The sequence below is a fragment of the Natator depressus genome, chromosome 1 (genome assembly GCF_965152275.1).
Source record: "Natator depressus isolate rNatDep1 chromosome 1, rNatDep2.hap1, whole genome shotgun sequence".
In the NCBI taxonomy this organism is placed as follows: domain Eukaryota; kingdom Metazoa; phylum Chordata; order Testudines; family Cheloniidae; genus Natator; species Natator depressus.
In genome coordinates this window covers 159,372,001-159,391,821 of record NC_134234.1, presented here as the reverse complement: position 1 = coordinate 159,391,821, position 19,821 = coordinate 159,372,001, and the positions used below count along the sequence as shown (strand labels likewise).

Below are 19,821 nucleotides of genomic sequence, written 5' to 3'. Positions count from 1 at the left end.
TACGCACATTATTTAATGTTAACTGTCATGAGAGTTAAAGTAATAGCTAACTAATAGATACCATAATGGCAAGGATGGGAGCAGATTAACCTGCATTGCTACGGATGTCTAGCCCTGAGAGTTTTTACGGTATATTGACTGATTTAATATGGTAATGTAATAGTGCTCATTAACAGTGCTAAATAACTGGAATAGTTAATAAAGCATCATGCTAAACTTTTTCTTTAAAAAATTAGAATTCCTTTGAAAAGTTCAATATTTTCATGGTTACACAATTATCCGACAAATCAGACTGTATAAAAAAGAGCCCAAACACTATATATATATTTTTTTTTTTAAAAAAAAAGAAAAGGTTAAGATCTTCATTTACTTAGTCTTATGAAACAGAGCCCTATAAATTTCACAAGAAAATCTCTCGTGTTTTTTTTCCTCTCAAGATTTTTCCTTTTTTAATTTGTGTGTGTGAGGTTGTTTATTACCTGGGCAATGAGCTAAGTAAAAGTTTGACTCCTTTTACATTTATTAGAATCAACATGATTGATCTCTGAGATTTTTCTTCAGTTTTATTGTAAAGCTGTTCCATGCATTTCAAGGCACAATAAGCTCGTATATAATCAATACCATAGATATTACTAGACACTTAGTGTCAGACACAGGACAAAAATATGTTTCAGTCCTTGCCATCTAGATGGTAGCAAAAGCCAGTAATAGCAGATACATAATGATTTGTAACATGAGATTTTTTCTTTCAAATGCCATGAATTTTACAGAGTAGCTATTTATTGTATCTTTTTTTTTAATTGCTGTCTCAGGAATGAAAAGGCGAAAACACATATGAATTGTAAATCCTCTTCCCTGATTCCCCTACAGTACAGAGTTCAGATCAACAGCACTATTCAGTATTTTTAAACTTTGTTTTGGACTTCACTGATCTAGTATATTTTTGTTGCTCTGTTTATTTATAACAATTTTCTATAGTTTATAAATGTCTTCATTTACTTTGATAACATTTTTTTAAATGGCCCTGATCCAGCAAAGTACTTAAGCTCATGCGTAACTTTAAGCACTTGACTTTAATGGGACTACTGACTTGCTAAAGTGCTTTGGTGGGTCTGGGCCTATCTGACTGTATATATACTTGAATTCAGTCTAATTCTTCCTATATTTGTCAGGGATCTTTTGTATCTAGTAAGAGCCACTTCACCTCTTAAGTAGAATTTTTTTTTTTTTATTATTTTTTAATCCGAAATTTTGTGTTGGTGAAATGAGCTGGGTTGACAGCTCGGGAGACTGAAGTCTTTCATTTCCCCCGGAAAAGGTACAGCACAAGCAACAGGAGTGCAGGTTCCCTGCCCTGCACCCTGATTCAGAGAGACCATCTCTAAGAGGGAGAGCGAAGCTCAACTTCCACATTCATTTGATCCTTGGCCTCTTTAGCGAGTGTGCAAAGAAGGGTGCATAGGCCTTACATCACCAAAGCACTTATGCATGTGGTTAACTTTTAAGCATCTGAATACTCCCATGGGACTTAAAGCACATGGTTGAAGTTAACCACATGCTTAAGTGGTTTGCTGAATGGAGGTATTAATGCTGGTGGTGTTTCATTGATGTGGATGCCTCTCCTGAGACCACCATGTTCGGGATTTTAAAAAGTAAGAGCAAACAGAAGTGCCAAGATCCTTACTTTGGCACCCAACTAAGTGGCCTGATTTTTCAAAAGGGTTCAGCGCCCAGCGGTTCCCACTGAAATCAGTGGGAGTTTTTGGATCTTCAGCACTTCTGAAAATTAGGCAGGTGCCTAACTGTGGATTTAGGATCTTAACTTTTTGCTCTACTTCTGAAAATTTTCACATGAGCCTAAAATGTTGCTGGCAGAGGATACCAATTTTCATTATGGCCTGAGCCAAATTCATTCGAATGACTTAGAAGTAACACATTTGTTTTTCTCTGACCCAACCAATCCCTTCTGATTAGAAATTTCAAGTGAGATACTGGTGGTTTTTACTTTAACATAAGTTTTTACCTTGGAATCAAATTTGATTGTAGACATATTCTTAGAGAGATCACTTATCATTCAGCAGAACTATGTATAAGTATAAAATGTGAGTTTTGATAATGTATACTTTTTTCCCACCTAAGAGCTTTATATACTGTACATGTCAAATGGATCAATCAGCACAGTATGCTATAATCCTTTCATTATGGGTGGTGCTTGGAAATGACAATCCCAATCCCTGCATCACAAGTCATTTAACATAGATCTGTCAGTGAGGACCTCAGGCCCTCATGTTTCAGCAGATCCCTGCTACGGCAGGAGGCAAGGGATGTGGAAGTGAGGACACTTGCCTCAATACCACGCATCCTTGTTTTCCCAGGCCCTGTGGAAGTCCAGAGTGGTTCAGTTTCAACAGGCTGGAATGGATGGGATGGGACCAGTAGCTCCCCATCAGTTCCTCCCATTCAATCTGCAAATGATGCCACCACAAATAACTTCAAACAGAGGCCACAGTCACTTGAGAGGCTTCCTTTTTATGGCTTGGGAATGCAGCTGAGGTGGATTTACCCCTTTCCTCCAGCAGATCCTACGAGAGCTGCAGGTTTGGGGCTGGAATCACTGGCTTCTTCATTGGGAGGCAAAGGAAGGAGCTGGCAATTGTGCCCATCTGACAGAAGAATTCAAAGCAGATTACACAAAATGAAACTCTGAATTTTGACTCTGCTGTGTGGGTTATTCTCACATTAGGGGGGAATGGGCCAGAAGTGTGATGTGCATTTGTCAATTTGCTTAAAATAGAAAACTAATTTCACACCCGTGAGATGAAATACATACTTTGCCGGGTTTTAGAACAGAGTTTGTCTTTTGCTATGATAAGTGTTGCATCTACATGCCATCTGGGGTATCAACGTACAGTAAAAAGAAAAGGAGTACTTGTGGCACCTTAGAGACTAACCAATTTATTTGAGCATGAGCTTTCGTGAGCTACAGCTCACTTCATCGGATGCATACTGTGGAAATTGCAGAAGACATTATATACACAGACACCATGAAACAATACCTCCTCCCACCCCACTCTCCTGCTGGTAATAGCTTATCTAAAGTGATCATCAAGTTGGGCCATTTCCAGCACAAATCCAGGTTTTCTCACCCTCCGCCCCCCCATGGATTTGTGCTGGAAATGGCCCAACTTGATGATCACTTTAGATAAGCTATTACCAGCAGGAGAGTGGGGTGGGAGGAGGTATTGTTTCATGGTGTCTGTGTATATAATGTCTTCTGCAATTTCCACACTATGCATCCGATGAAGTGAGCTGTAGCTCACGAAAGCTCATGCTCAAATAAATTGGTTAGTCTCTAAGGTGCCACAAGTACTCCTTTTTTCTTTTTGCGAATACAGACTAACACGGCTGTTACTCTGAAACCTGTCAACATACAGTAAATCTCTGAGAGAATCATCATAGAAGTGTAGGACTGGAAGGGACGTCGAGAGGTCATCTAGTCCAGTCCCCTGCACTCGAGGCAGGACTAAGTATTATCTAGACCATCCCTGACAGGTGTTAGTCTAACCTGCTCTTAAAAATCTCCAGTGATGGAGATATCACAACCTCACTAGGCCATTTATTCTGGTGGTTAACCACTCTGACAGTTAGGAAGTTTTTCCTAATGTCCAACCTAAACCTCCCTTGCTGCAATTTAAGCCCATTGTTTCTTGTGCTATCTGCAGAAGTTAAGAACAGCAATTTTTCTTCCTCCTCCTTGTAACAACCTTTTACATACTTGAACACAGTTATCATGTCCCTCTCAGTCTTCTCTTCTCCAGACTAAACAAACCCATTTTTTTCAATCTTCCCTCATAGGTCATGTTTTCTAGACCTTTTAATCATTTTTGTTGCTCTTCTCTGGACTTTCTCCAATTTGTCCACATCTTTCCTGAAATGTGGTGCCCAGAACTGGACACAATACTCCAGTTGAGGCCTAATCAGTGTGGAGTAGAGTGGAAGAATACTTCTCGTGTCTTGCTTACAATACATCTGCTAATGGTGAAGCAGGACTCAGTTACGCTATAGTCACCCATACAAGTGATTCTGGAAATCCAGTGGAGTTTGAAGTGGTGGGTGGGAGAGAGGAAAGATGGATATATTGTTAGTGTCTACATTTTTAATATTTAGTTTAAATTTTTGTTCAGGGGCATGAAACACAATCCTTTAAACTAAACGAGAGATCCTTAGGCTCTTACATTAAGAAGAATTTAGTTCACAAAGTCCAAATCTGTGTCAAATAGTTCCCCCAACTGTCATTAATGTCATTCCTTTTCCTCACAGTCAATGGTGGATTAGCCACTGGGCCAATGGGGCCCGTGTCCAGGGGCCCTGGCCAATTGGGGAGCCCCAGAAAAATGAGTGTCCCCACACCCTAACCTGCTCCGCCTGCCTGGTGCTCCAGCCAGGGAGTGGGATCGGAGCATGGGGGCTTTCCCTGCTCTGCCCACCCGGCACGGGGGGCAGGTGGGTGGGTAGAACGGGGCAAGCCCCTGTGCGCCGATGCCACTCCCCAGCTGGAATGCCAGGCAGAATGGGGAAAGCCCCCGACCCCACTCCCCAGCAGGAGTGCCAAGCGTGTGGAATGGGGCAAGCCCCTGTGCCCTGACCCATTTCCCTGGCAGGAGCACTGTGATAGGGGTGTGTGTGGGGGGGGGAATCCCAGGGGCCCCACAAAACCCTAATCTGCCCCTGCTCATAGTGAGAGTCCAGCTGTATTTCTTCTATTGTATATGATTTGCATCATGTTATCAGAATGATGTCACATAGTATCAGAATTTCAGAAGACAAACCATCTTCAAAACTGCCTGAAAGCAAAGATGTATTGAGAAAAGAAAATACTGAAATACATTTTTTCCATTGTATCTTATTTAGAAATCCCCACTAGATACAAAATAAGGGTTGTTACATCTCAGCCTCTTGAATACAGCAAGGCTATTTGGAGCAAGTCTGAATTAAGACTCTAAGATTTAGTGCCACCTCCTGCTCGTGCCTTTCCAGTATTATTAAAAGAAAATGGTATATACTTTCTCCTAGTGGGAAATAGAAAGGGTGACTAAAATCATTGTTATGTGATCAGAAAGTCACTTTATACATATGGAAATTTCTTTTTAAAGTTATAAATAGGGTTTCCACTTTCAAATTTAAATGCCACTCAGCAAAAAATTTCAAAATAGTTTTTGATGAAACGTACACCAAAAATACCCCAAATCTTAAATTTGTGCATTGTTGAAAATTGTTTGCAGATGGAATCTGTGAACCTAACAGACCTACCAGTCTCACTATGCCTTTGAACCTGCAAACTCTTACACTTGTGTGTAACTTTGCTCACACAAATTGATTTCAGAGGGATTGCTCATGTGCATAACGTTACTCACGTGTTTAAGTATTTGCAGGACCAGGGCCTAGAAGTTCAACTCCCAGAGTGGCCAGCTTTGTTGTAATTTAAGGAATACCATTTTTATTCCTAAAATAATACACCAGAACTTGCCTTAAAATAAAAATGGAGGGTCAGGTCCTCAGGTGGTATAAATTCATGTAGCTCCATTAAAGTCAGTACATCTATGCCAATTTACACCAGCTGATGATCTGACCCAGAAAATGTGGGTGCAGAAAAATGAACACGAACCAGAAACCCCTGCTATACAGGAAAAAGACTGAGAGTTGCACTATAGCCATCTGGAAGGGGTCTATACAAAGAAACTGCTCCAGCGTACCTAAGCCAGAGTACTCTCGTGTACTCTAGCTACCTAAGTAGGCAGAATCTAGCAGTATGAAAAGTTGCTGAAATATTGCATATATCTTTGAATATTGTCACTATCTCATCAATTTCACAATAGATTTTAAGAAAAAGATACCTTAGTGTATTAGTGAAATCCAGAGAAATAGGAGCTTTGGATGGATTTTGGTTGCTTATGTAGCTAGCTACTCACATAAAAATGTCACATTATTTATGTTCCTTAAATTTGATTTGCCAACAATATTACTGGGCATTGGCATTTCCAAATATATTGTTTTAATAAGAGCATGAGTCAAAATTATCAGGTAAATGTATATACTGTAGTAATGAAAAACACCACTCAGTACGGTCAGCTTTGAAAATCCATTGTTAATTAACAGCATTCAATTCTTAATTGTTTTTAACAGTTCAGTTGAAGTTGTTGACACAAAATACATTGTTAAACTGCTTAATCAATCATTGTAGAAAAATAGAGGTGTTTGATAGGGACATTATAGTACAAAGTTTCTGTGAAGCTTTCCAGTTGAAAGCCTTGGAGACTTTTCGTTTTTATGCTTACATTACAAAAATGAGAGTTTTTATAAACTTTACATTTCATACCACATTAATAGCAAAGACAACGAGAGACAGAGAGAGACCTTATGCTTTAAGTGCCCTAGTCACAAAAATATAACTTACCCATGCACATGCCCTAATAGCATAAAGTCTATTTTTTTGTACTAAAGGGCACAAAAAGGTTTAAAAGCCGCTGTTTTATTGAACACAAGAAGCTCTTCTTAAACCGCAGCGATGGATTATAGAAGGGCCCAGTAAATTACAAGAGCAAAAAGCAGATTAATCCTATGAGGAGTTCTCTGCTTAAACTCATGTACTCTGCTCTAGGACTACAGGCTGACACACACAGACTGAGCCCCCCCTCCCCGCAGGCGGTGCTTCATTACTTTTAGCAAGTATCTTTGCTACGGGGCTATCTCTGATGTGCGACTAGTGTTCTCCAATGAAATTTCAGAGTGACTCTTCCTTTAAAACACCTTAAGAAGCACGCATACACCCTGCTCTACTGTGTGAATTCCTTGGCTCTCAAGAACAGCCTAAAAAACAGGGTGTGCTGTATAAATCATAGTACTGAGCAGGTTCTGACACTGTGTCAGTAAACAAAGGGTACCATTGTATTTTAAAAGAGTCTGTAGCAAAACCAGTTTTATTTCGCCAAACTAAATGAAAATAAGCAGCAATCTGATGAAATCAGTCATCCTAGTGGAGGGGATGAAAATATATCTTTTGAACAATTGCTTAAATTGTGGAATTGTACGAGTAGCTTCTTTGTGAAAACCTGTTCAGGAAAATTTTCAGAAATAAAGCAAACACGAGGCTTAGCTGTTTTGATTGGTGTGATCCAGGTGTGTAAAACCTCCGCCTGGAGACCATCTTAGCTGTAGGGGCCAAATCAACTCTTAACGACTCAACGAAAATTAAGGATGGGCAATTGCGTTGCAGTAAAAACAGTTTATAGATGTGAAATTAATGTGAAGGATATATCACAGTGCAAAATTTCCACCTGCCCACTAGGTTTCTCCTGAGGTTTTTTCCTTCTATTTGAATTTAAAAGCTTCTGTACAAAAAAACCCCTTTAAATTCTTTTCAGTGTATTTTTCCTTTCCAGACTAGGCAGCTACCAAAAGAAAATTAAGGCTGCAGTTTGTTTTTCTCTTGACTGAGGGAAATGGTACTCTTTATGGGCCAGAGCCAAAGCCCGTTGAAGTCTATGGGAGTCTTTTATTTGAATTAATACTATTTTACGCACACTGGGCCTGATGCAACAATCCTTACATTGAGTAATACCATACACTGTGAGTCACCTCACACTGAGTGTATTTGGGAAGTTAGGTACTACTCTATGCGCCAGATCCTCAGCTGGTGTAAATCATGCAAATCATCATAGTTCTGTTGCATCAAATCAAAATTATTCAAATCAGCTGAGGATTTGGCCCAATATGAGTAAGGGTGGGAGGGTCTACTCATTTGAATAGAGATGTCAGGAGTGGGCTTTTATATGAGAAACCCTGACGAAAATTACCTAGGGCCAGAAAGCCTGTTGGGAATTTTCAGGACCAACAAAGTGCTAATGATGTTAATGAATGAATCTCATTGATGACAACTTTAGATGAAATTCAATTATGTCTTCCCAGACCAAGTAGTTAAGTGTTCCCTACTTACCTATGAATAACATTCAGAATTTTTAATGGCTTATGCTGTTTACATAGAAAACTACATAGTTTTAATCCAGTGGTTTGGGGGGAAAAAAAGAATAGTTTCCCACGGTAGTGCACTTACAGGGTCCTAGCCCAACATGAACTTGCTCTTTGTATTAGCAGCATACCGGAGATGCTTGTGTTTTCCAAGAGTCTGCCACAGTCTAATTCAGGCTGAACTGCCAAAAATAGCCAGGAATGGTTTACCCTGTAATATTACAAAAGATAGAATCATTTTTGTAAACAGTTTCACAGTATCTCAGTAATGTTTCAATTTCTCCACCCTGCCCTCCCCCAGACTTTTATGGCTTTTGAGAATCCGTAAAATGATTTGTTAGGGAGACAGTGAGGGCTTCTAACTAGCTGCCAGTCTGGTACACTGAAGAAAATGTTGGGCACGAAAAGGGCCAGATATATAGGGAAGAAACTAACATACTCCAAAGATTAAACCAGAAATGCCGATTCAATTTTTTGCATCCCAATATTTCTAGACTTATGTATCGAAACCTACATTAATTACACATCTCTGTACATTATTTAGAAGTTCTTTACTACAGTACTTTTGTACATGCTGGGTTTATTACGAAATTTAAAGAGCAAGTAATTACATAAGGCATATGTACAGTATCCTGTTGAGCTGCAGCTCTTTCTGCTCACCTCAGTCTTAAAGCTGCAATGCCCATTTTCATTGGAGGCATCACATCCTGTTTATGAAACTGTCTTGAAATATATAAAAATTAGAGCCAAGGCCCACGGCATTAACAAACATTAATCAGTCTTTTTCCTTTTATTATCCCAGATAATGAGTTTTTCCCCCTGTCCCCCCCCCCCGCCTTTTTTTGGTTCCTTTTTAAACACACCTGTGGTCGTGAACTTGTATTTATCCAGAGGAAATATGCAATTACTGGAAGGGCAGTGATCAGAGATTTCATTGTATATAAGGGATATTGCAGTTTTAACTCACGTCTTTGCTTATTGTAGGAATCACTTGATTTGTTTGGGCAGGTAGACATGTCAAACCTTAAATATTTCTTTTCTTGTCATAATAATAAAAAAGGGAAGGATCAAAAAGAAAAAAGAGGTTGTGTGGTGAACCTCTGCTGGTTCAAACTTTGGATTCATTCTCTAAATTTGCCACGTCACCATTCCTTTCGGTTTGGTCTTCGTGGTTCTTTCCCCTCTCTTCAGTTTCCAGGTCAGCGTGCTGGTTTAATTTGCTGGACACAGACCAAGTCAGGGGCAGTTCTGCTCGGCTGGCCATCTCTGCCAGTTCTTTGGCACTGTAAGACGGTGTGTTGGTCTCGTATGTTTCATGAAAGCTGTTGTAGTCAACTTCATAAAATCCATCCTCCAGCGTGAGGACAGGTGTAAAACGATGACCCCACAGGATCTCACTGGTTACATAAGAACTTCGAGCTTGGCATGTCATTCCTGTAAAGAGAGAGAGAGAGAGAGAATTGTAATACGGACCAAGTGCCCCAAAATGATTCTTGTAGTTGTAGTTTTACATAGCCGAGTGGTTTGTATTTAGTACTGCATGATAGAAGTGATATGCCAGACAAGTCACAAGTTCACTGCCCCTTGACAATTAAAACTAAGCAAAAATTCGCCATGTGTCATTTGACAAACTTTACCTTTATTTTTTGTGGGTATGGTCCACACATTTATTTGTTTAGTTGGAAGTAGTCTTGAATTTCATCAGCAAATAATTCTCAGGCTGCAGATGAGTCACGGTCAATTTGCTGAGACTAGTAATCATGTTTATTCTGTTCCCTGATGGAGGACTTGTGTAACTAACTCTGCCTAGATTAGCTGAAGAACTAATACAAAAACCTTTACTCCGGTTGAGCTGTCCACTGAGAGTCTGACACAGGGACCGACTTTGTCTTGCCCAAAGGTTTGGGACACCCTTAAAGTTAAGTCACTCTGAACCTCAAACTGACAGTCTACTCCGAAATTTTAGCAAATCTCTCAAGCGTACGTTGTGAAAATTTGTGGCATTGGATGGAAAGGATTGGGATAAACTTCTGCCTTAACTTTTCTTCACAATACGGCTTCCACTGGGACTTTTGCCCTTTGGAATGCTCGAAGGGGCATCAACCCTAAGGAATCCTATGGATGTTGTTAAGGAAGCTTGGGGAAAGCAGCCAAACCAAGTTCAAACTATAGTTCTGCATGTCCTCTAGATGAGGAAACGTCTGTCCACAGTGTAGAGATTTTCTCAGGAGAACCTACCTCAAACCAAACTGACCAGAGGAAGGCACTGTAATAAAGGATTATGGGAAAGGGACATACTGGTTGTGGTAAGGGACAGGAAAAAGTGTAAGGAATGGGGGATTGAAGGTTATAAAAACATTTTCCCAAAAAAGTGGGATTATGAGGCCATGATATAGCAGTTTCCCTTAAATTATTTCCACATTGCACAATTTTTGAATAACAGTGGTCACACAACTAATATAATATGGCAAGAAAACATAATGAATAGCAAGATCATGTAACTGAAGAATGAGAAGTGAAACTATTTAGGAGATAATCATAGGCAATAAAAAAAAGAATGTTGAGTTTGGAGATAATAAAACGCAATCTTTAGGATCTCACATTGCAACTCTGCAGCTGCTCCTGCCAGTCAAGTCACGCAGGGAGTTTCAGGAAGTACATAAGCTTGTGGCTGGGTATTATGATTCTTTCCAGGGATGTCCACATTGCCTTAGACAAAATAATATTGCCCCTACCCCCTTTTGAGCCTTCTCTCCAAGCTCAAGCAGAATCATTGTGGAGCTCTGAAAACATTGAGTTGACCTCTGTACTATATCATTACTTTTTATTTTCGCTGATCTTGGTTGCCAGTAAAAAGACGTTTACTGACCCTTGCCACACGGTGGTACTTCTGCAGCATTCCCTGCATTTAGAATTGCAAGTAGGTGCAGCATTTCTGCTGCTGCGGGGGGGTAACTGTGGGTAACTGTTTGCATGATGACTGCTGTACCTCTGTTACCCTTCCCTTTTTTCCCAGCTAGGAGCAGCACCAGAGGTGCTGAAATATCACACGAGAGGTTGGTTTCACAGTTTGCTACCCAACAACAAGAAGAGGGACCCTAGAAGTCTTACAAGATATCCTGTTCTAGGGAGATTTCTTCTGCAATTTCAGTCTAAAGCAGGTCGTCTACTTTTTGATAATTTTGCATCAAACCATTTGCCTGCTCATTTGAACTGAACCTCCAGATATTTGGAGAGTCCCCATCGTTCATCCGTTCACACTTCATGAAGACTTCTCAGTGAAACGAAAGGCAAAGTGTGGAGATGTGTCGTCTTCAATTTTTCTGTTACCCAGTGAGTGAAACACAAACCTCCCCTGTTCAGCCAAGTGAGGGAAAGAAAGAAAGAAAGATTTGGGTTTTCTTTTGGTCATGGGGTGGGATGAAAATGAGGTTGCTTCATCCAGGTTGCCTGGGACCTTCATAGAGAGTGAAGATCTGAAAACCAGAGACAGGATCAATGAGCAGGGAAACTGATAAACTGATATTCTTCAGGGTTTATCTGCTACTTTTCACTTCTGTTCCTGCAATTCAAAACTCGATCTCTTGAGTTTCTGGACTATGTTTTTAGTCCTCCAGGAATATGAACTCTGGGAGATTCTTAGTCAAATTTTAAAGGCGGGGGGAAAAATTAATCCACAAAAGTGTCTGCAAACAGTTACAAGAAATTGCTTAAAAGAAAGCGGCCAATTTTTATGGAAAAAAATGGAGTAGTTATACATGCAGATGCCCCCTTTCTATATGCAAATCTGAGTTTTTTTCGGGCAACGACATGCATTTTTGTGGTCTACGCAACTTTGAATACGTGGCCCTGTAGTAGGGTGACCAAATTTTCCAAAGGGAAAGTGGGACACCGCACGGGGCTGGCCTGAGACACTTGCCCAAGCCCTGCCTCCCGCCCCCCACAAGGCTGTTGCTGGTTGCTCCAGCCCTGCCCCCCCTCCCTGTGCTGGGCTGGCATCACCACTCCTCCACCCATGTTTCTCAGCACTGCACCCCCACTTCTTTGACAACTGGCAAGAGCAACGGGACAAATGCTCACTTTTGCCACAAAAAAAAAAAAAAGGTCAGGATGGCCAGGACAGGGCTTAAAAAAGGGACTGTCTCAGCCAAAATGGGACATATAACCACCCTCCCCTGTAGCATTTCATGTATCTAAACCGATCTCTATTGGTAGTTGTGAGTTTAAACTATGATATTTGACTGTTTACTGACATTTGTTTCAAATCATGAGATAGCAAGTGAGGCAGCAAGATTATGCCACTAGTCCTTCTGCTTCACAGCGTTACCATCTTGGGCCCTGATCCTGCAGTGAGCTCTGCAGGGGCAGATCCCCAATGCCTACATAGAGCCTCATTGATTTCCATTAGGCTCTGAATGGGTGAAGCCTTGGTTTTTGCACTGATAGCAACACAAGTTTCAGCTGGAAATGATGCTCTGCACTTTCCGACGCTAAACTGCTTTTAGTGTATGTTGCTACCAGGGTCTGCCCCAATGACAGCTGTGCTTTTCAGTGGTGGGCAATTCCTGTATATGGTTTGCAAAATGTTTAAGAGCTCTTTGGTGTGAAGGGTGCAATATAAATGAAAGTTATGTCTAGGAAAATGTATGGAGACTAGCAGACTCTTTTTATTCGAGATAGGATACAGAAACAAGAAGGGGAAAGCATGTGCACTTGGCTTCATCAGCCACGCAGATCAGATGAATCTGTGATGAGTAATTTTGTTGTTCTGTTTACACATTGTGGAGTGACCGCCGAATTGTAAAGATAACCAAGAACTAATATAATAAGGAAATGAAATAAAACGAACAAACACAATTGCATAAGTGAAGAACCAAAAATTGCAGCTATCTACAGAAAACATTAATGGGAAACAGAGTAACAGCCGTGTTAGTCTGTATTCGTAAAAAGAAAAAAGAAAAGGAGTACTTGTGGCACCTTAGAGACTAACCAGTTTATTTGAGCATGAGCTTTCGTGAGCTACAGCTCACTTCATCGGATGCATAGCATATCGTGGAAACTGCAGAAGACATTATATACACACAGACAGTATGTGTGTGTGTGTGGGGGGGAAGGGTGAGAAAACCTGGATTTGTGCTGGAAATGGCCCTACTTGATGATCACTTTAGATAAGCTGTTACCAGCAGGAGAGTGGGGTGGGAGGAAGTTTTGTTTCATGGTCTCTGTGTGTATATAATGTCTTCTGCAGTTTCCACAATATGCTATGCATCCGATGAAGTGAGCTGTAGCTCACGAAAGCTTATGCTCAAATAAACTGGTTAGTCTCTAAGGTGCCACAAGTACTCCTTTTCTTTTTTCTTTTTATTAATGGGAAAATGTAGAGTTGAATTATTAAAGTTTTCTGCTCATAAAAGCATGTGGAACAAAAGTGGAATTGATTGCAGAATGGCCATATGAGGAGAGTTATTCCTGCTTTCCTTGGTATACAGCATATTTAACTGATCTGGTCCATGATAATTTTCCAGGTGTCATCTTCTGTCTCAGACCATTGCTTAATGAGCTACGTTATCGTTCTCAGACTTTCTCTTGAATGCACCCTCTTTCCCATGTTTTCATCTTAGGGCAAGTCTACACTACAGTGCTACATTAGCGCAAGTGCAGTGGTGCAGCTGCGCCCCTGTAGCGTGTCTGGTGAAGATGCGCTGTGCTGACAGGAGAGAGCTCTCCCATTGGAATGATTACTCCACCTCGGTGAGAAGTGCTGGTGTGGACAGCGTGAAACTTGCATCGTGTGTGTGTGTGTGTGTGTGTGTGTGTGTGCATTTTCACACCTCTGAGCAACGTAAGTTAGATCAACTTAAGCGGTAGTGTAGACCTGCCCGTAGTTGGCCCGATGTGTCCACTCACATTAGGTGTCTATGGATATGGGTTAAAAGCATAGCAATCTTCTCATGTACAGCAAATGTCATTCTGGGATGTTTTAGCAGGAGTGTTGTAAGCAAGACACGAGAAGTAATTTTTCTACTCTACTCCTCTCTGATAAGGCCTCAGTTGGAGTATTATGTTCAGTTCTGGGTGCCACATTTCAGGAAAGATGTGGACAAATGGGAGAAAGTCCAGAGGAGAGCAACAAAAATAATTAAAGGTCTAGAAAACATGCTCTATGAGGGAAGATTGTAAAAATTGAGTTTGTTTAGTCTGGAGAAGACAAGAGTGAGGGGGGACATGATAACAGTTTTCAAGTACATAAAAGGTTGTTACAATGGGGGAGGTGAAAAATTGTTCTCCTTAACCTCTGAGAATAGGAGAAGAAGCAATGGGCTTAAATTACAGCAAGGGTGGTTTAGGTTGAACATTAGGAAAAACTTCCTAACTATCAGGGTAGTTAAGCCCTAGAACGAATTGCCTAGGGAGGTTGTAGAATGTTTGTCATCGGAGGTTTTTACTAACAGGTTAGACAAACACCTGTCAGGGATGGTCTAGTTATTATGTAGTCCTGCCTTGAGTGCAGGGGACTGGACTAGATGACCTCTTGAGGTCCCTTCCAGTTCTACACTTCTATGATTCTGTGATTCAAGCAGTTGCAACTGGATCTGAAGAACTGAGGGGAAGAAATACCTCCATCAGGAGTTAGAGACCATCTGTGTATTCTTGGTAGGAACTGGAACATAGGCAGTCTGGCCTAATGGGCAGAGAAGGTGTCAGGTCTAGTGGGCAGAGCAGGCATACAGGTTTGTCATAAATATAAAGGGAAGGGTAAACCCCTTTAAAATCCCTCCTGGCCAGAGGAAATCTCCTCTCACCTGTAAAGGGTTAAGAAGCTAAAGGTAACCTCGCTGGCACCTGACCAGAATGACCAATGAGGAGACAAGATACTTTCAAAAGCTGGGAGGAGGGAGAGAAACAAAGGGTATGTGTGTCTGTCTATATTTTGTCTTTGCCGGGGATAGACCAGGAATGGAGCCTTAGAACTTTTAGTAAGTAATCTAGCTAGGTACGTGTTAGATTATGATTTCTTTAAATGGCTGAGAAAAGAATTGTGCTGAATAGAATAACTATTTCTGTCTGTGTATCTTTTTTGTAACTTAAGGTTTTTGCCTAGAGGGGTTCTCTATGTTTTGAATCTAATTACCCTGTAAGGTATCTACCATCCTGACTTTACAGGGGGGGATTTTTTTTTTATTTCTGTTTACTTCTATTTCTATTAAAAGTCTTTTTGTAAGAAAACTGAATGCTTTTTCATTGTTCTCAGATCCAAGGGTTTGGGTCTGTGGTCACCTATGCAAATTGGTGAGGCTTTTTATCCAACATTTCCCTGGAAAGGGGGGGTGCAAGTGTTGGGAGGATTGTTCATTGTTCTTAAGATCCAAGGGTCTGGGTCTGTAGTCACCTAGGCAAATTGGTGAGGCTTTTTACCAAACCTTGTCCCGGAAGTGGGGTGCAAGGTTTTGGGAAGTATTTTGGGGGGAAAGACGTGTCCAAACAGCTCTTCCCCAGTAACCAGTATTTGTTTGGTGGTGGTAGCGGCCAATCCAAGGACAAAAGGGTGGAATATTTTGTACCTTGGGGAAGTTTTGACCTAAGCTGGTAAAGATAAGCTTAGGAGGTTTTTCATGCAGGTCCCCACATCTGTACCCTAGAGTTCAGAGTGGGGGAGGAACCTTGACAAGGTTGGGGAACGGAAGAGGGGGTCAGAGCCAGAGTCAACTGCCAAATACCGGAATCAAGGGGTTAAGTCAGACTCAGGGCCAGGAATTGATGCTGAGGACTGACGTCAGGATTAAATATGAATGCCAGAGCCCAGGGTTGAGCCAGAATCAGAAGTCAGAGCTGGGGTCAGATACCAAGTGCCAGGGTCAAGGGTTGAGCCAGAGATTCGGAGTCAGGATTGGTAGCTGATGGTCAGGAGCAAGGTGAAAGAGCAGGAACCGGAGAGAGGCAAGGAGTTGGCATGGAGAAGGAGCAAGGTAGGAGCTAGGAGTGAGGAGCAGGAATTGGGAACAGGGCTGGATCAGGATTGTAGGAGGCAGCCAAGAGTATGGTCTGATGTGGCAGCGGCAGCAGTAGGAAGTCTGTGCATTGCTCAGACAGCCCACCTGGCTCATTTCTAGGCTTGAGTAGTAGGTGTGAGGCAATCAGCTAACTGCAGGCCTTGGGTGCTCCAACAGAACTTCATGTGGGGCCTGACTTTTCGGGTTTAGCGAGATGCTGCTTTACCTATCTCCCATGGCGGTGACGAGGGTGCATGAGAAATTCAGGTCCCCCTCAGTCCCTGGCTCTAGACCTGTACCCTCAATCCGTACAGTTCTTCCCTTCTCTAGTTCTCTGTCCACATCCGGATTTTTCTGCTTCTCCTTCTCTCTTGGGTGAGATGACCATTTTCTATAAGGGGAAGGAATTTTCTTCTATAGGGAAGCAACCAAGGGAAAATAGTTGTGGTGATTGGAGGATTTTTGCATTTTGTCCATCATAAGAATGGGGGTGGAGCTGTTGTAGAACCTGCAGCTGATGTAGTCATCCTCCTCTGCTTGTAGCATTATTTTCCCTTCGCTTCGTAGTGCTGTCGTCTCGGCCATCCAGTGATATGTCTGGAATAATATGGAGGCCCACATCCTCCATCAAATGTGGCCATTTGAGGGCAAATTTTCAAAGGGTAAAGGCTTATTGGTACTCAGCCAAAAATGCAAGGCAACATGTATGAATGCAATTTTGCACACAAACCTCTTCTTGAAGGAAGTGTCCCAGAACAGCAACGAGGAAACACTTGCCGTGTCAGCTACAGACACGCTCACTTTTTTGTTATCCGCTCATTGCAATTTATGAAACACATGTAACTATTGCTGTCTTGGACAGGCCACTTCACCTCTCTGGGCCTAAAATGGAGAGAATCCTGATCTGCCCCACAGGGGTATGGAGACTTTTAATTAATGTTTGTAATGCTCTATAGTAGTCCCATTTATTTTAGAGGCACAGCACCATGAACAAAGGCTCCTTTGCTCTGAAGAGCCGTGGCTGGCTCAGTGGAGCATATGTGGCATAGGGACAGCGCTCGTCCCTGAATCCCTCCCCTCTGATATCCTCCTGCACTTGCCATGTTAAGAACCCAGGAAATTACCCCTCTCAAAAGAGTTTTTGTTAATAAAGTTGGTTAAAATCCCTCACTACACAGACTCTTAGAATCAGGGAATGGCAGACCTTTGAACTGTACCTTAATGCCCCCACAGCACTGTCCTACAGCCTGTGATAAACTCCACATCTTCACAGGGAACATGCTGCGGCTTCAGACCGATAAAGAAACACACTATTCACTACACGTTAATCGTCCTCACAGTATACCACAAAACTTTAATTTCAGCCTCATACTTGTGTCAGAAACACACAACACATGACACACTTGGTCAACACAGAATATCTGATGATGTTACTGAGACTGTGTTGTGTTATCCTGTTAGGGAGATTAATGTCATCACTCCTTGGGTAATTTGCTTTCCTTTTTGTACTGTGCTCATTTGCTCCTTCAGCGTCTCATTTGCGTTCTTCATTGAAATTTGCCCAATGGAAAACCCCTGTATGCTCTGTGACAGACCCAGACCAGTTGGGTGCAGGAGTCTGGTTGAAGGAAAATATACTGGACACTGGACGAATAGTTTTCTGTTCCCTGAGTGACCAGGGCAGGGGCTGCCCCAGAGCAGTCAAGAAGGTGCTAGAAGCAATTAAGTCAGGCAGACTCCATAAGACATCTGGAACCAATTAAGAACTGATTAAAAGCAATTAAGGGAAACAGGCAAGTCAGATCACCTGAAGCCCATTTAGAACCGCCTGGGAGTAGTTTAAAAAGAAGCTCCTTCAGAGAGGCTGGCTGGTAGGAGCTGGGAGTAAGAAGGTGAGGTGAGGTGAGGTGAGGTGAGGTGAGGTGAGGTGAGGTGAGGTGAGGTGAGGTGAGGTTGGGAGAAAGAAGGTGCGCAGTGAAAGAGCTGGGAGGACAAGCATGGTCAGGTAACAAGGGGGGTGCTAGGAGGCTCTGTTTGGGGAAGTAGCCCAGGGAAGAGCTATAGCTCTGGTAGTACAGGAAAACTACCTGTTGCTGGTGCTATTAGGGTCCTTGGGCTGGAACCCGGAGAAGAGGGCAGGACCGGGTTTCCCCCAACCCACCACACACCTCTACAAAAACGTTCCCCGAGTAGGAAGCCAGAGACTAACGAGGGCTCTTACACCAAACCCATTGACTGGCCAGTGATGAAGGTGGCTCAGTAAGCTGTAACCCTTGCCTCTAGGAGGGGGCAGAGGCTACAATGAGGGTCACAGCAAACCTCTGAGGCAAACCCTAACCGCCTAGAAGTGCAGGACCCCCCTAGGCAAAGCCGGAGCTCTGCCACAGCTCATACAAAGTAAGTAATATTCCCTCTAAAATACACTGAAGAAATACTATTGCATTTCAAGTACTCTCCATTTCCCCCTGCTCTTTCATTATGGTCATTCTTAATGCAAGTAGAAAAGGAGTACTTGTGGCACCTTAGAGACTAACAAATTTATTTGAGCATAAGCTTTTGTGAGCTAAATAAATTGGTTAGTCTCTAAGGTGCCACAAGTACTCCTTTTCTTTTTGCGGATACAGACTAACACGGCTGCTACTCTGAAACCTGTCTTAATGCAAGTGCAATCTTTTGCCCCAGCCACCAGGATCTGAACTAGCTAAAAGGAATGTGACATTCACAGAAGAATGACATTCATCAGCAAACTAGCAATCACAATACAGAAGAGCCGGTGTAAGCTGTTAGGAAATTATTTTGAAAAGTTGTCTGAGAAGGCTGCTGTGATAATATAATCTACATCTTTGTGGGCCATATGCTACTCTTGATTCGCAAACACTAAGGGGATTTATGCATGTGGATTGAGGGCTTAGAAAGCACTCCCAGTTGTCGTTCCGGTTAATGGCGAGTCCTCTGTGCACTCAAATATAAAGGCAGATCGCTGAACTATAATAGTTCGGGAATGTGCTACCTCCCAAACCAAGCCAAGTGAAAACGTTTTTATAAAGCTTTTCAATAAACACCAGTCTTATTATCAAATGAGACATGAGTTTGTGCCCAGTAGGAAGTAACTTGTACATACTTAAACATGATAGACATACGGTTAGCACTTTACGGTTTTATTATTTGTAACATTCATCAAAGTAACATGGCTTATAAATCATGTCCTCCGTTCTGCAAAGTAACTATATATTTTGAATCAACTTTTCCTCTGTCACACTGCCGTGCTATTATATAGCCTGTGTGTGTTTAATATTGTTACCCCTTTGTCAAGCAAGAGCAGATTCTAAGGCTCTCCAGGTTGGCTTCTTGGAAGCAAAAATTGGTGACCCGGAATCAGGATCTTTCTTAATGTAATGTGCATGGGTCCTGCATCCTTGAAGGGACACAACGCCCTTTTTACAGACCCCTCTATAGAGAGAGAGAGAGCTGCCTTGGGCCTCTGCATTTCCCTAGGGTCTCATAACGCTAAATTACTTCACGTTTTCTCTTTCGCCCTAAGTCTACACCTGGGAAGCGCCTCTACCTCAAAGCCTCTCATCGGGGACCACATGGTTAACAATTAGTCTGGGTATCAACCTACCTTTTGAAAGTAGCTACTTTGCAATATAAAAAAAACCGGAGACCTTTAACTGCCAAAGGAATGTCCCCTAACCCACATTGTTTCGTTACCGTGTGGGTGGGTATTTATACGTCAATGACCCCAATGGACAAGCCACTAGCCCATTTTGGCAGATCAATATATCTGTATGTATGTGGGTATAGC

The 19,821-nt window shown here is 42.0% G+C and overlaps 1 protein-coding gene across 2 annotated transcripts in view; it reads right to left on the bottom strand.

The window, feature by feature from the left end:
* Positions 1 to 6,234: 6,234 nt before the first annotated feature.
* KCNJ6 (potassium inwardly rectifying channel subfamily J member 6) overlaps positions 6,235 to 19,821 on the bottom strand; it is a 222,406-nt gene continuing 208,819 nt past the window's right edge. For both annotated transcript variants that reach the window (XM_074970055.1, XM_074970066.1), the window contains 2 exons: positions 8,889 to 9,459; positions 6,235 to 8,236 (listed from right to left, as the gene is read on the bottom strand). In XM_074970055.1, the coding sequence (XP_074826156.1) occupies positions 9,134 to 9,459 (326 nt within the window). In that variant the 3' untranslated portion in view covers positions 6,235 to 8,236; positions 8,889 to 9,133. The remainder of the gene's footprint in view (positions 8,237 to 8,888; positions 9,460 to 19,821) is intronic.